General features: G+C 41.7%; 1 protein-coding gene across 1 annotated transcript in view; it reads left to right on the forward strand.

The window, feature by feature from the left end:
* Nucleotides 1-14,811, forward strand: part of gpd2 (glycerol-3-phosphate dehydrogenase 2 (mitochondrial)) — a 94,081-nt gene that overhangs the window by 48,697 nt on the left and 30,573 nt on the right. The window contains exons 12-13 of the mRNA XM_084324639.1: nucleotides 11,809-11,940; nucleotides 14,620-14,778. Coding sequence (XP_084180765.1) covers nucleotides 11,809-11,940; nucleotides 14,620-14,778 — 291 coding nt within the window. The remainder of the gene's footprint in view (nucleotides 1-11,808; nucleotides 11,941-14,619; nucleotides 14,779-14,811) is intronic.

The following is a 14,811-nucleotide window of genomic DNA, read 5'->3' on the forward strand; positions in this document are numbered from 1 at the left end:
GTTGCTGCGCGATCGTTGCTCGAAAATCTCCTGCCGTGTGGGTTGTCTCATTCATAACAATGGAAGCGATAGAATTCTGTCGGTCGCCTCGTTTAAAAAGTCGGTCGCCTGGCAAAAATCGCCCGCCGTGTGCGGCTCACTTAACACACGCACACAGGCAAACACACAGGCACATGCGCACGCATACAGAGTGATACACATGGATGGACATACTGTATGTAGACACACACACACACACACACACACACACACACACACACACACACACACACACTACCACCGCTAGCTAAATAAGCAGCGATGAAGGTGACTTTCCTGCTAGTATGTGCTGTTACAATCTATCCTATGATTTCTGTTCTACCAAAGACTGGGTTCATGTTAAAGGTGCTGTAGGTAACATTCAGCCACTAGATGTTGCACTAGAGCCCCAGCATGTCATTTATCCAATCAGGTGCGTTCCACGTGGAGAAATGGGAAGTAGGGAGGGAATACAATGTTCATTTTGGACCCGCCAAAACATTTTCAATGATACATGATAATTTAAGAGCAATACTTTTATTCTGCATCCTTCTAAAAGCTCTGTTGATGTATTATTTTTTTTTTTTTTTTAACTTAAATTTTTATTTTCATTTTTTCAACAACATACATAGACAACATTCATAGACAATACACAGTACATAGATTAAAACAAATAGACAAAAAATGAGTAAAGAAAAAGTGTGACATGGGTCCTTCGGTCCCTTCTACATTTGCATTATTTATTTACATTTTTATTCATTTCCTTGTATCCTTTTCAAACCTCTGTGATGTCGTTACTTCCCCTCCTGTATTCTTCCCATTTTCCCCATTTCCATTCAAACTTTTCTTCTTGCAGCCTCAGCAGATGTGTGATTCTCTCCATTTCCTGTATCCCCTCTACCAACTCTATCCATTGATCCTTTGTCGGTACTTCTACCTTGTACCACAGTTTAGTTAAAGCTTTCTTGGCTGCCACTATCAATATCTTAATCAAATATTTGTCTTCCCCTTGGATTCCTTCCTGTGACAGATTCCCCAAATACAACACTTGGCCTCCCTGGGGTATTTCGTATCCTATTATTTCATTTATTATCCCTCCTATCTCTTCCCAGTAGTGCCTTATCTTCTGACATCCCCAGAATATGTGTGTATGGTTCGCCCCTTCCTGTCCACACTCCCTCCAACATATTTTCTTTGCTGGTGTGTAATTGCCCTGTATTTCTGGTGTTATAAAGTATCTAATTATATTTTTCCACCCAAACTCCCTCCATATCCTTGATCCTGTGGTTGTTTGTTGTGTCTTACATGTGTCATACCATTCCTCCTCTGTTATCTCTATTTCCAACTCTCTTTCCCACTTTTCTTTCACATACAATGTTGTATTTCCCTTACTGTCCATTATTGCCTGATATAGTGCTGATATCACCCTCCCCTTCCGTCCTTCGTATGACTTTACCATTATCTTAATTACCCCATTCTGTTCTTTGTCTCTATCTTGCTTTATTTCTTTGTTATAGTAGTCCCTAATCTGTAAATATCTAAAGTGGTCCCTATTCTCTAGTCCGTATCTTTCTTTCAATTTTTGTAGAGTCTGCATCTCCCCTCCTTCCGTCATCGTGCACATTGCTGTTATACCCCCCCGTTCCCACCTCTTGAACCCATGATCTTCTATCCCTGGTCTGAATTTGTTGTTGTGTGCTATCCATCTCAGTATCTTAGATTCTTTTTCTAGCTTGTATTTCTTTACTATTGTGTTCCATATGTTTATAGTGAATCTGGTAATTGGATCTAGTAGTTGCTCCTGTCTTCTGAACAGCTCCCTATCTCCTATCAGTGCCTGCACTTTGAATCCCTCTCTTTTGGTTTCTATATCTTTCCATTTGGCCTCATAGTTCACATTGCACCAGCATGCTACTGTTCTAAGCTGTGCTGCATAGTAATAGCTTTCTAAACTGGGTACTGCCATCCCTCCTTTCTCCTTTGGTAATTGTAGAGTCACATATCTGATCCTTGGCCTTTTCCCCCCCCAAATGAATCTTGATATCTGTCTATCCCATTCCCTAAATTGTTTTTGTGGTATTAATATAGGTAGGGATTGAAATAGGTATAGTAACCTTGGTAATATGTTTATCTTAATGATTTCGATCCTTGAACTGAAATCTAGGGGCATCACTGTCCATCTTTCTAGATCTCTCTTGATTTTCTGATTTATCTGTGTATAGTTTGCATCGTATAGCCCCTCCCCCCCTCTTGTGATGTTCACCCCTAGGTACTTGATCCTGTCCATGTCCCATTTGATTTTGTATTTTTCTTTGATCTCTATCGTTGGTGTGTAGTTCAGTGCTAATGTCTGTGTCTTTGTCACATTAAGTCTATACCCTGAGTAATATCCATATTCTGTCAGCAGATCCATCAGTGTCGGGAAGCTTGTGTCTGGTTGTCTCATATATACTATCACGTCATCTGCGAATAATCCCAATTTATGTTCCGTCCCCCTTATCTCCACCCCTTTGATGTCTTTGGTCTGTCTAATTAGTTGGGCCAGTGGTTCGATGAATACATCGAAGAGCGTCGGCGAAAGACAACAACCCTGTCTGGTAGCTCTCTCTAGTTTAATCCGGTCCGTCAGACTACCATTCACCTTAATCCTAGCCGTCGGTTCTTGATATAATGCCCTAATTGTTTTCATAGCGTTTTTGTCTAATCCAAATCTCTCTAATACTTTATATAGAAATAACCAGCTTACACTATCGAAGGCTTTTTCTGCATCTAGGCTAACTAATACTGCACTTCCTCCTTCCTTTTGTATCTCCTCTACTATCTGCACTGTCTTCCTTATGTTATCCTGTGTCTGCCTTCCTTTAATGAATCCAGTCTGGTCTTCGTCTATTATATCTGTCATAAATGTCTCAAATCTTTTGGATATTATTGATGTATACATCTTGTAATCTACATTAAGTATGGACACAGGTCTGAAACTACTACACAGTTCTCTATCTTTCCCTTCTTTTGGAATTGTAGTAATTATGGCCTCTTTCCATGAAGGTGGCATTGTGCCTTTTTCCATTGTGTGTCTGAATGCTGCTTCTAACATGGGGCTCAGTTCCTGCCTAAATGTCTTGTAGAATTCCGAGGGGAATCCGTCGCTACCCGGTGACTTACTACTCTTTGCCCTACTGATCGCATTCCCCACTTCTTGTTCTGTGATTTCTGCATTTAATATTCCATTCTGTTCCTTCCCTATTGATGGTAAATCCAATTTTTCTAAAAAAAATTCTATCTCCTCCTCCCCTGCCGCTATCGGTTGTGTGTATAGTTTCCTATAATATTCTTCAAATGCCTTCTCTATTTCCGCTGGTTCTCTCAGTATTTTGTTTGTGTTTGTGTCCCTTATTGTATGTATTGTGTTTATTTTTTGTTGCGTCCTAATTCGTCTAGCTAACAGTCTGGTCGCCCTCGGTCCCCCTTCATAGTATGTCTGTTTCATGTATCTAGCTTTCTTCTCTATTTCTGACAGCAGCTCCCTGTTTATCTGTCCTCTAACTTCCTTAACCTCTCTAAGTGTCTCCTGGTTCTTTGAGCTTTGGTGTTCTTTCTCTAATTCTTTCAGCTTCTTTATCAAGTTCTGGTATGTCCCTATTCTAGCCTTCTTGAGTAATGCCGTCTTTGCTATCAATTTTCCCCGTATTACTACCTTTAGTGCATCCCATAAAATGTTTGGATCTACCTCCCCATTATCGTTCTCTTCTCTATATCTAATTATGTCTTCCTTCACCTGGTTAACCAAACCTTTGTTGTTCAATAGTCCTACATTCAGTCTCCAAACTGTATTCCTCCGTCTACTTTTAAGATTTACTGTCAGATATATTGCGCTATGATCTGAAATATCCGTCACTCCTATCCTGCATTCTTCCACCCGATATCTGTCCCCTGTTGTCATGAGAAAATAGTCTATCCTTGAATATGTTGTGTGCGGGTGTGAATAGTGCGTATATTCTCTATCTAGCGTGTTCATTGCTCTCCATATGTCTATGATTCCTAATTCTGCCATATGTATATTCATATATTTGCTAATGTTTGTCCTCCATTTCTTTGTGCTAGTCGTGTCTATGTCATAATTCAGTACCACATTGAAATCACCTGTACAGATCAGGACCCCTTCCCCTTCCAACGCTATAATATCAAAGATCGTTTCAAATAGATTTCTCACTGTCCGGTGGAGCATATACATTTATTAGTGTTACCATTTGACCTTCCATTTTCCCCTTGACCAACACATACCTTCCCTCCTTGTCCCTTATTTCCTTGATCATCTCAAATTTCACTGTGTTCTTAATTAGTATAGCTACTCCTCTTCTAAGGTTCTGTTTAAAAGAACTATAGAACAGGTTTTCATACCCGAATCTCTTCAGCTTTTCATGTTCTTGTGATATAAGATGTGTTTCTTGCAAGAAAATGACCTGCGCCTCTTCTTTTTTAAGTTTCGTCATCACCTTACTCCTCTTTATCGGGTTATTCATACCATTCACATTTAACGACATCATCTTTACACTCTTAACTTGTGTCATATTTCTTTTCCAATTGTTCTCCCGTTCTACCCATGTCACATAAAATAATATTTGTGGTTGTAGCCTCTGCTATCTCCTTCTGACTTACATACATATTTACATAATAAACATCAACATCAACATCAAAATTCACTCTTTGAACTTCCATGGCATTTGAGGGTCCTATTCGTTCCCCTCTTTTCCCTGCTGGTGGGTGGGGAGTAGTGGCTCTCCTAGTGAGAGGGCCCCCCCTAGTGGCTACATTGAGCGCACTATATATGTCCAGCTCTGTGTGTGGTCTGACCGAGCTCCCAGTCAAAAAGCTCCGCTTTAGTCACTTTCATGTTTCCGTCTAACTGTGTTATGCGACATGTGTTTTCCTGAGTCCCTTTAATGTCCGTCTCCATATATCTCTTGAATGCACATGTCCCCCCCTTTTTTTTTTATCACTTTCGGTTTAATTATCCCCCATGTATTTTGTCATACTCTTCCTGCCTAACAAGTCTCTTTCATGTTTTCACTCTCTTGCATTATGTGCGTCATACGTATATCAGTCCAATGTGCTTCGAATCTCTATGCCTTCCTTTCTAAATTTTGGTCTACCTATAATTATCTCATGTACATTACTATCTTCTCACTATCTATTTTGTGTGTGTGCATTGTACTCATCCACCCTTTGATCACCGTCTCGTCTCCTCTCCGCCCCCTTTCTCCGTGTCCTTGCGTCCTTCTTCTCAGTTGATCTGCTTTGAATCGATTCAGATCCCCTTCACCTTCCCGTTCTCCTCGTCTCCTCCTCGTCCCCCGCCGACCCTGGTCCATCTCCTCGCCTTCTCCAACCTCTGCAGCAGCGTAGGTCTCTCGTCTCCTCCTCCCGGCACCTTCCATCCTCTCTGGTTCATGTCCCTCGCCGCCTCCCGCACGTCTCCGTACACCTTTGCGCCTTCCTTCCAATGAACCTTCAGCGTGGTCATTGGTGATTGAAATCTGATTCCGCCTTCCTTCAGAGATTTTTTTATCTGAACATAGCTCCGACGCTTTACCGCCACCTCCGTTGCATAATCATGGTCAAAAGTAACTCTCTGTCCCCCCACCTCTATCTTCTTCTGCCAGGCTGTTCTAAGAATGTTCTCTTTCACCTCGAATTCCAAGAAGTTTACTATAACTGCTCTCGGTGGTTTGTCCTCCCACGGCTTCGGCGCCAGAGTCCTGTGCGCTCTCTGAATCCCTGTCTTGTCGAGGGCTGTCATTTTTAATTCTCTTCGAATCAGGCTGTCCACATATTTGACCATCGAATCTCCTTCCATCCCCTCTTTCAGACCCCATATTCGTATGTTGTTTCTCCTCGACCTCCCCTCCAAGTCCATTAGCTTTCCTCTCAGCATGTTCTGTTGTTCGAGCGTCTCTTTCAGAATATCATGCATTTCTGTATTCCATTCTTCCGTATCGGCCGTCCTTTCTTCCAACATCTTTATGTCTTTCTCTTGCTCTTGTATTTTTCCGTTCATTGCCTCGAGTCCTTTATCCATTTCCCCTCTGAGTTCGTCCTGTCCCCTCTTCAACTCTTCCCTCAGTCCATCAATGCTGTCTTGGATATTCTGCGTGCTCGCCTGGTTAGCCATCACGCTAGCTTGTATACTAGTTTGTAACTCTTGTTGGCTAGCCAACGCGCTAGCTTGCACGTTCCTCGTGTTAGCTTGTGTGCTAACTTGTATGCTGTCTTGTATAGCTTGAATAGCCTTTGCATTAGCCTGCACGTTAGCTTGTAGCTCTCGGTTAGCCTTGGCTTGTAGTTCCTGCCCAGCCAGCATGGTCGTTTGTATTCTTGTTAACCAGGCGGGCTCCACGGGGTCTCCTTCCCTGCCTCCCTGCGTCACGCTCGCCTGAGCCATTACTTCAGTCATTTCCTCGAGGTTAGATTTTTCCTCCAGTGTTTGTACGTCTTCTGGGGTCTTATTTCTCTCACTTTTTCTCGTGCTCATCCTTCCTGTTCTCTTATATCTTTGAATTTTCACCTTTTATTCTGTTTTAGACGGTTTTACTTCCCTTTCTCGAGTTATTTGACCGGGAGCTCTTTCAGTGGTCTCCTATCCACCCATCTCAAAACTGGAAGTCCTGTATTATTCTTTTTAATGATTACTCTACATAAAAATGTTATCTATAGCACCTATTTGTATCAGCTCCAATATTATAATTGTTTATTTGCTTTAACAACCATGATGCCTGAGGCGGCTAAGTGGCGAGTGAGCAAGGCGCTTGCCACCAATGCAGGAGATGCTGGGTTCGAGCCAAGCTCTCGCGTTGCTTCCGGCTTGGCTGGTCGTTCATACTAATACAATTGGCAGTATTAGGGGTGGGAAAGCCGGTGGGTGGGGATCGGACGTTGTGGACAGTGACTCCTACAGGTTGGTTGGTGCGCCTGTACAGCAGAATCAGGGGGCAGCGTGAGCCTCCCACGCGTTACTCTTCGCCGCTGAGAGATCGCGCTGTACAGGTGAAAAGATGCGACGGCTGCCTCCTCGTGTACCGGAGGGGACACGTGATGCAAGGCTTCGTCCACATTGCAGCCGACCAGTGGGAGGCATGGTCTAGCAACGTTCGAGACAGGGGAGGGAAGAATTGGATAATACAAAATTGGGATGGGAGAAAAATAGAAAAATGGGGAGAAAAAGTAGATACCAAAAAAAAAACATGATGCCTGGATGTTTCTTGGAGAGAGGCTAAAATATGAACATCTCCCCGGCCACTCTAATGTTGTAATCGCACTGGGACGCTACACATAAACCATTTCATATTCATCTTCACTGTAAGGTGACAGTAAAACCTGATGACTTGGTGGCAACAGCAGGAGCTGCGGGGAACGTTGAAATATGCCAACTCTTTTCTGTCGTTTACCACAGATCCTTTGAGACATATTGATCCTGTCAGAGAACCTAGTTCGGTGCTCCCGCTTTGAGAGGCTCTGAATACAGACCCAGATGTAGTATAGGTGAAACGCCACGCTGTTTGAGTTACGTTGAGTAAAAAGCGTGTCCTAGGAGGGAGAAGTGCGCGCTGCAGTAAACTCCTCATTAGAAGTGCTAGCTACAGTAAACTCCTCATTAGAAGTGATAGCTACAGTAAACTCCTCATTAGAAGTGCTAGCTACAGTAAACTTCATTAGAAGTGCTAGCTACAGTAAACTCCTCATTAGAAGTGCACGCTACAGTAAACTCATTAGAGGGATAAGTGATAGCTACAGTAAACTCCTCATTATAGGGAGAAGTGCTAGCTACAGTAAACTCCTAATTAGAGGGAGAAGTGCGCGCTACAGTAAACTCCTGATTAGAAGGAGAAGTGCTAGCTACAGTAAACTCCTCATTAGAGGGAGAAGTGCGCGCTACAGTAAACTCCTGATTAGAAGGAGAAGTGCTAGCTACAGTAAACTCCTCATTAGAGGGAGAAGTGCGCGCTACAGTAAACTCCTGATTAGAGGGAGAAGTGCACGCTACAGTAAACTCCTGATTAGAAGGAGAAGTGCTAGCTACAGTAAACTCCTCATTAGAGGGAGAAGTGCGCGCTACAGTAAACTCCTGATTAGAGGGAGAAGTGCGCGCTACAGTAAACTCCTCATTAGAAGTGCTAGCTACAGTAAACTCCTGATTAGAAGTGATAGCTACAGTAAACTCCTGATTAGAGGGAGAAGTGCGCGCTACAGTAAACTCCTGATTAGAAGTGCTAGCTACAGTAAACTCCTCATTAGAAGTGCTAGCTACACTAAACTCCTCATTAGAAGTGCTAGCTACAGTAAACTCCTCATTAGAAGTGCGCGCTACAGTAAACTCATTAGAGGGATAAGTGATAGCTACAGTAAACTCCTCATTATAGGGAGAAGTGCTAGCTACAGTAAACTCCTAATTAGAGGGAGAAGTGCGCGCTACAGTAAACTCCTGATTAGAAGGAGAAGTGCTAGCTACAGTAAACTCCTCATTAGAGGGAGAAGTGCGCGCTACAGTAAACTCCTGATTAGAAGGAGAAGTGCGCGCTACAGTAAACTCCTGATTAGAAGGAGAAGTGCGCGCTACAGTAAACTCCTCATTAGAGGGAGAAGTGCGCGCTACAGTAAACTCCTCATTAGAGGGAGAAGTGCGCGCTACAGTAAACTCCTGATTAGAAGGAGAAGTGCGCGCTACAGTAAACTCCTCATTAGAGGGAGAAGTGCGCGCTACAGTAAACTCCTCATTAGAGGGAGAAGTGCGCGCTACAGTAAACTCCTGATTAGAAGTGATAGCTACAGTAAACTCCTGATTAGAGGGAGAAGTGTCAAGTCAAGTCAAGTCAAGAGTTTTAATTGTCACGGCATACAGGTATACAATGAAATGCGGCTGGTCTTGCCCGCGACGATGTGCAATACAGTGGTACAACATATAATAGAGTCCAATAAAATACAGTGGTACAACATATAATAGAATCCAATAAAAAACAACAGTGCAATAAACAGGTACATGGTGTGCCATCTCGGTATCTGTACATAGTATTTACAGAGCATATAGGACATGCTAGGTAGCTTTAGTAGTGCAATACACTGTTCCTGATGTTATACTAATTTAAGTGGCCTTTCCTCTGGCCATAAGTGTGCGTGTGTGCGGCATGAGTGTTAAAGTGGCTGCTAGTGTGTGAGCGTGCTCAGCGTGCGTGTCGTGTATGTGCTAGTGTGTGCTTGTGTGTGGATAGTTCAGTTTCTGTGTCTCTCAATGTTCATTGTTCAAGGCTCTGATGGCCTGGGGGAAGAAGCTTAGCCTAAGCCTCTCCGTCCTAGTAGCTGGGGTTCGCAGGCGTCTGCCTGACCTCAGCAGCTGGAACAGGCTGTTATTGGGGTGGTGGGGGTCTTTCATTATCCTGCAGGCTCTGGATTTGCACCTCTTGTTGTATAGAGCCTGCAGGGGAGGTAGCGCAATACCCGTGGTACTAGCTACAGTAAACTCCTGATTAGAAGTGATAGCTACAGTAAACTCCTGATTAGAGGGAGAAGTGCGCGCTACAGTAAACTCCTGATTAGAGGGAGAAGTGCGCGCTACAGTAAACTCCTGATTAGAAGTGCGCGCTACAGTAAACTCCTGATTAGAGGGAGAAGTGCGCGCTACAGTAAACTCCTCATTAGAAGTGCTAGCTACAGTAAACTCCTGATTAGAGGGAGAAGTGCGCGCTACAGTAAACTCCTCATTAGAAGTGCTAGCTACAGTAAACTCCTGATTAGAGGGAGAAGTGCTAGCTACAGTAAACTCCTGATTAGAAGTGCTAGCTACAGTAAACTCCTCATTAGAAGTGCTAGCTACAGTAAACTCCTGATTAGAGGGAGAAGTGCGCGCTACAGTAAACTCCTCATCAGAAGTGCACGCTACAGTAAACTGATTAGAGGGAGAAGTGCTAGCTACAGTAAACTCCTCATTAGAAGGAGATGTGCGCGCTACAGTAAACTCCTCATTAGAGAGAGAAGTGTGCGCTACAGTAAACTCATTAGAGGGAGATGTGCGCGCTACAGTAAACTCATTAGAGGGAGATGTGCACGCTACAGTAAACTCCTCATTAGAGGGAGAAGTGCACGCTACAGTAAACTCCTCATTAGAGGGAGAAGTGCACGCTACAGTAAACTCCTCATTAGAGAGAGAAGTGTGCGCTACAGTAAACTCCTCATTAGAGGGAGAAGTGCGCGCTACAGTAAACTCATTAGAGGGAGAAGTGCACGCTACAGTAAACTCCTCATTAGAGGGAGAAGTGCACGCTACAGTAAACTCCTCATTAGAGGGAGAAGTGCACGCTACAGTAAACTCCTCATTAGAGGGAGAAGTGCACGCTACAGTAAACTCCTCATTAGAGGGAGAAGTGCACGCTACAGTAAACTCCTCATTAGAGGGAGAAGTGCACGCTACAGTAAACTCCTCATTAGAGGGAGAAGTGCGCGCTACAGTAAACTCATTAGAGGCGGTCCTCAACATTGAGTAAAAGCATGTCCTAGGAGGGAGAAAGTCAGTACTGACTCAGACGGAAAAAATCGAACGTTTGTCTGTAAACTTTGTCCACCCGGTTTGAAGAAGCAAGTCCGTACATCGACAATGTCGACAGCAAACCTTAGACGGCACATTGAGAATAAGCAAAAGTCCTGTTTTTGTTTTCATAATAAAGACAATTCAAGCAAAGTTTTTCCTCATGTTTTTGAAAATATACTGTAGAGATGAAAGCTGCAGCTGCTACTAGTGTGGACTGAATGGGCGGCAGCAAAGCGTTATGGAAATGCCAGTATTCCGATTGCTGTCTGTGGTTCAATAATTTTTACAAATAATAGCTCGCAGCAACGTATTGAAAAAATAACTATAAACTATAAATTAGTTCATTTTTTAAACCATGAACTTTAGTTAACATTTTTGAATTATGAACTATGAACTGAACTAGTTCATTTAAAAAATTGTGAACTGTGAACTGAACTAGTTCATGTAGAAAGTGAACTTTCCCAACACTGGCTACAGTAAACTCATTAGAGGGAGAAGTGCACGCTACAGTAAACTCCCCATTAGAAGTGCGCGCTACAGTAAACTCCTCATTATAGGGAGAAGTGCTAGCTACAGTAAACTCATTAGAGGGAGAAGTGCGCGCTACAGTAAACTCCTCATTAGAGGGAGAAGTGGGCGCTACAGTAAAATCCTCATTAGAGGGAGAAGTGGGCGCTACAGTAAACTCCTCATTAGAGGGAGAAGTGCGCGCTACAGTAAACTCCTCATTAGAGGCGGTCCTCAACGTTGAGTAAAAAGCATGTCCTAGGAGGGAGAAGTGGTCGCTACAGTAAACTCCTCATTAGAGGCGGTCCTCAACGCCCACTGTGTTCTCTCTAGAATGTTCCGAAAGGTCAGTGTTGATATTTGGACAGCATCTGCCCTTTTCACATTTCAGCCAGTCAACCATCTGAATAGCAAATAGCCCTCTTGTTTTCTCTAAGACCTGTGACTCCTCATTGTCAAAACCACCCTCCACCATTACAATTCAAATCAATCTGTTTGACTAAACTAATCTGGCTCAATTTCCTTATTTTGATTTGTACTAGTAGGAGATAGATAGATAGATAGATAGATAGATAGATAGATAGATAGATAGATAGATAGATAGATAGATAGATAGATAGATAGATAGATAGATAGATAGATAGATAGATAATGAGCTAATCTAACTTGGACTAAACCATTGACTGATCAAACTCAACCTCAACCCACAGGTGGCTCAGCACTTGGCAGCAACATATGGAGGGAAGGCCTTTGATGTCGCCAAAATGGCCCAGGTCACTGGGAAGAGGTGGCCCATCGTCGGGAAGAGACTGGTGTCAGAGTTCCCTTACATTGAGAGCGAGGTACAGTGTGTTTGCCCATATTCAACAAGGTACTACATATTCAACAAGGTACTACATATTCAACAAGGTACTACATATTCAACAATGTACTACATTATACAACAAGGTACTACATTATACAACAAGGTACTACATTATACAACAAGGTACTACATTATACAACAAAGTACTACATATACAACAAGGTACTACATTATTCAACAATGTACTACATATTCAACAAGGTACTACATTATACAACAAGGTACTGCATATACAACAAGGTACTACATTATACAACAAGGTACTACATTATTCAACAAGGTACTACATATTCAACAAGGTACTACATTATACAACAAGGTACTGCATATACAACAAGGTACTACATTATACAACAAGGTACTACATATACAACAAGGTACTACATTATACAACAAGGTACTACATTATACAACAAGGTACTACATTATACAACAAGGTACTACATATACAACAAGGTACTACATATTCAACAAGGTACTACATTATACAACAAGGTACTACATACATTATTCACCAAGGTACTACATATTCAACAAGGTACTACATTATTCACCAAGGTACTACATATTCAACAAGGTACTACATTATTCAACAAGGTACTACATATTCAACAATGTACTACATATTCAACAAGGTACTACATTATACAACAAGGTACTACATTATACAACAAGGTACTACATATTCAACAAGGTACTACATTATACAACAAGGTACTACATTATACAACAAGGTACTACATATTCAACAAGGTACTACATTATTCAACAAGGTACTACATATTCAACAAGGTACTACATTATACAACAAGGTACTACATTATACAACAAGGTACTACATTATTCAACAAGGTACTACATTATTCAACAAGGTACTACATTATACAACAAGGTACTACATTATTCAACAAGGTACTACATATTCAACAAGGTACTACATTATACAACAAGGTACTGCATATACAACAAGGTACTACATTATACAACAAGGTACTACATATACAACAAGGTACTACATTATACAACAAGGTACTACATTATACAACAAGGTACTACATTATACAACAAGGTACTACATATACAACAAGGTACTACATATTCAACAAGGTACTACATTATACAACAAGGTACTACATATTCAACACGGTACTACATATACAACAAGGTACTACATTATACAACAAGGTACTACATTATTCAACAAGGTACTACATTATTCAACAAGGTACTACATTATTCACCAAGGTACTACATATTCAACAAGGTACTACATTATTCACCAAGGTACTACATATTCAACAAGGTACTACATTATTCAACAAGGTACTACATATTCAACAAGGTACTACATATTCAACAAGGTACTACATATACAACAAGGTACTACATTATACAACAAGGTACTACATTATACAACAAGGTACTACATATTCAACAAGGTACTACATTATACAACAAGGTACTACATTATACAACAAGGTACTACATATTCAACAAGGTACTACATTATTCAACATGGTACTACATATTCAACAAGGTACTACATTATACAACAAGGTACTACATTATACAACAAGGTACTACATTATTCAACAAGGTACTACATTATTCAACAAGGTACTACATTATACAACAAGGTACTACATATTCAACAAGGTACTACATTATTCAACAAGGTACTACATTATACAACAAGGTACTACATTATACAACAAGGTACTACATTATACAACAAGGTACTACATATTCAACAAGGTACTACATTATACAACAATAATAATAATAATAATAATAATAATAATAATAATAATAATAATAATAATAATAATAATAATAATAATAATAATAATAATAATAATAATAATAGATCAAATTTATATAGCGCCTTTCATAGAACCCAAGGTCGCTTTACAATCAGGACAAAAAATAGGGCAAGGAAAATAGGGGGGGGGGGAGGGGATGAGGGAAAGTAGGGGATAATGGACCTAATTTAATCTAAAACTAACTGATGGGGAAAGCCTTGGTGAAGAGGTGTGTTGTTAGAGCGGATTTGAAGGTGTCCAGGGTTGGGGCGTTGCGGATTTCGGGGGGGAGAGAGTTCCAGAGGGCAGGGGACGCCACGCTGAAGGCTCTGTCCCCAAAAGTCCGTAACCTGGTGCGAGGGATGGAGAGGAGACCTAGATCAGAGGATCGTAGGTTCCGGGATGGAGTGTACTGGTGGAGGAGATCAGACAGGTACCGGGGTAACAAGGTACTACATTATACAACAAGGTACTACATTATACAACAAAGTACTACATATTCAACAAGGTACTACATTATTCAACAAGGTACTACATTATACAACAAGGTACTGCATATACAACAAGGTACTGCATATACAACAAGGTATACAACAAGGTACTACATATACAACAAGGTACTACATATACAACAAGGTATACAACAAGGTACTACATTATACAACAAGGTTCTACATATTTACTGCAGCTCTGCTTTGTTTGTTTGTTATGGGATGCAATAGAAAGAGACGATATCGTCTGTGAAAACAATCCCAGTATCAATCAATGTAAATTGAATAATGTATGTTCCTTTGATCCATCTATTCCCGGTGAAACCCTGTGTGAGAGAGGTCTTGTTGTGCTCCCTGCTGCAGGTGCAGTATGCCATTAAAGAGTACGCCTGCACGGCCATCGATGTCATCGCGCGGAGAACCCGCCTGGGCTTCCTCAACGTGCAGGCGGCTGACGAGGCCCTGCCGCGCATCGTCGACATCATGGCCAAAGAGCTGGCCTGGAGCGAGCAGAGGAAGACGGTAGGGTGTCACTGCCCAGTCTTTACACCTTAT

This window comes from Notolepis coatsorum, assembly GCF_963971535.1.
Source record: "Notolepis coatsorum genome assembly, chromosome: 1".
Lineage (NCBI taxonomy): Eukaryota > Metazoa > Chordata > Actinopteri > Aulopiformes > Paralepididae > Notolepis > Notolepis coatsorum.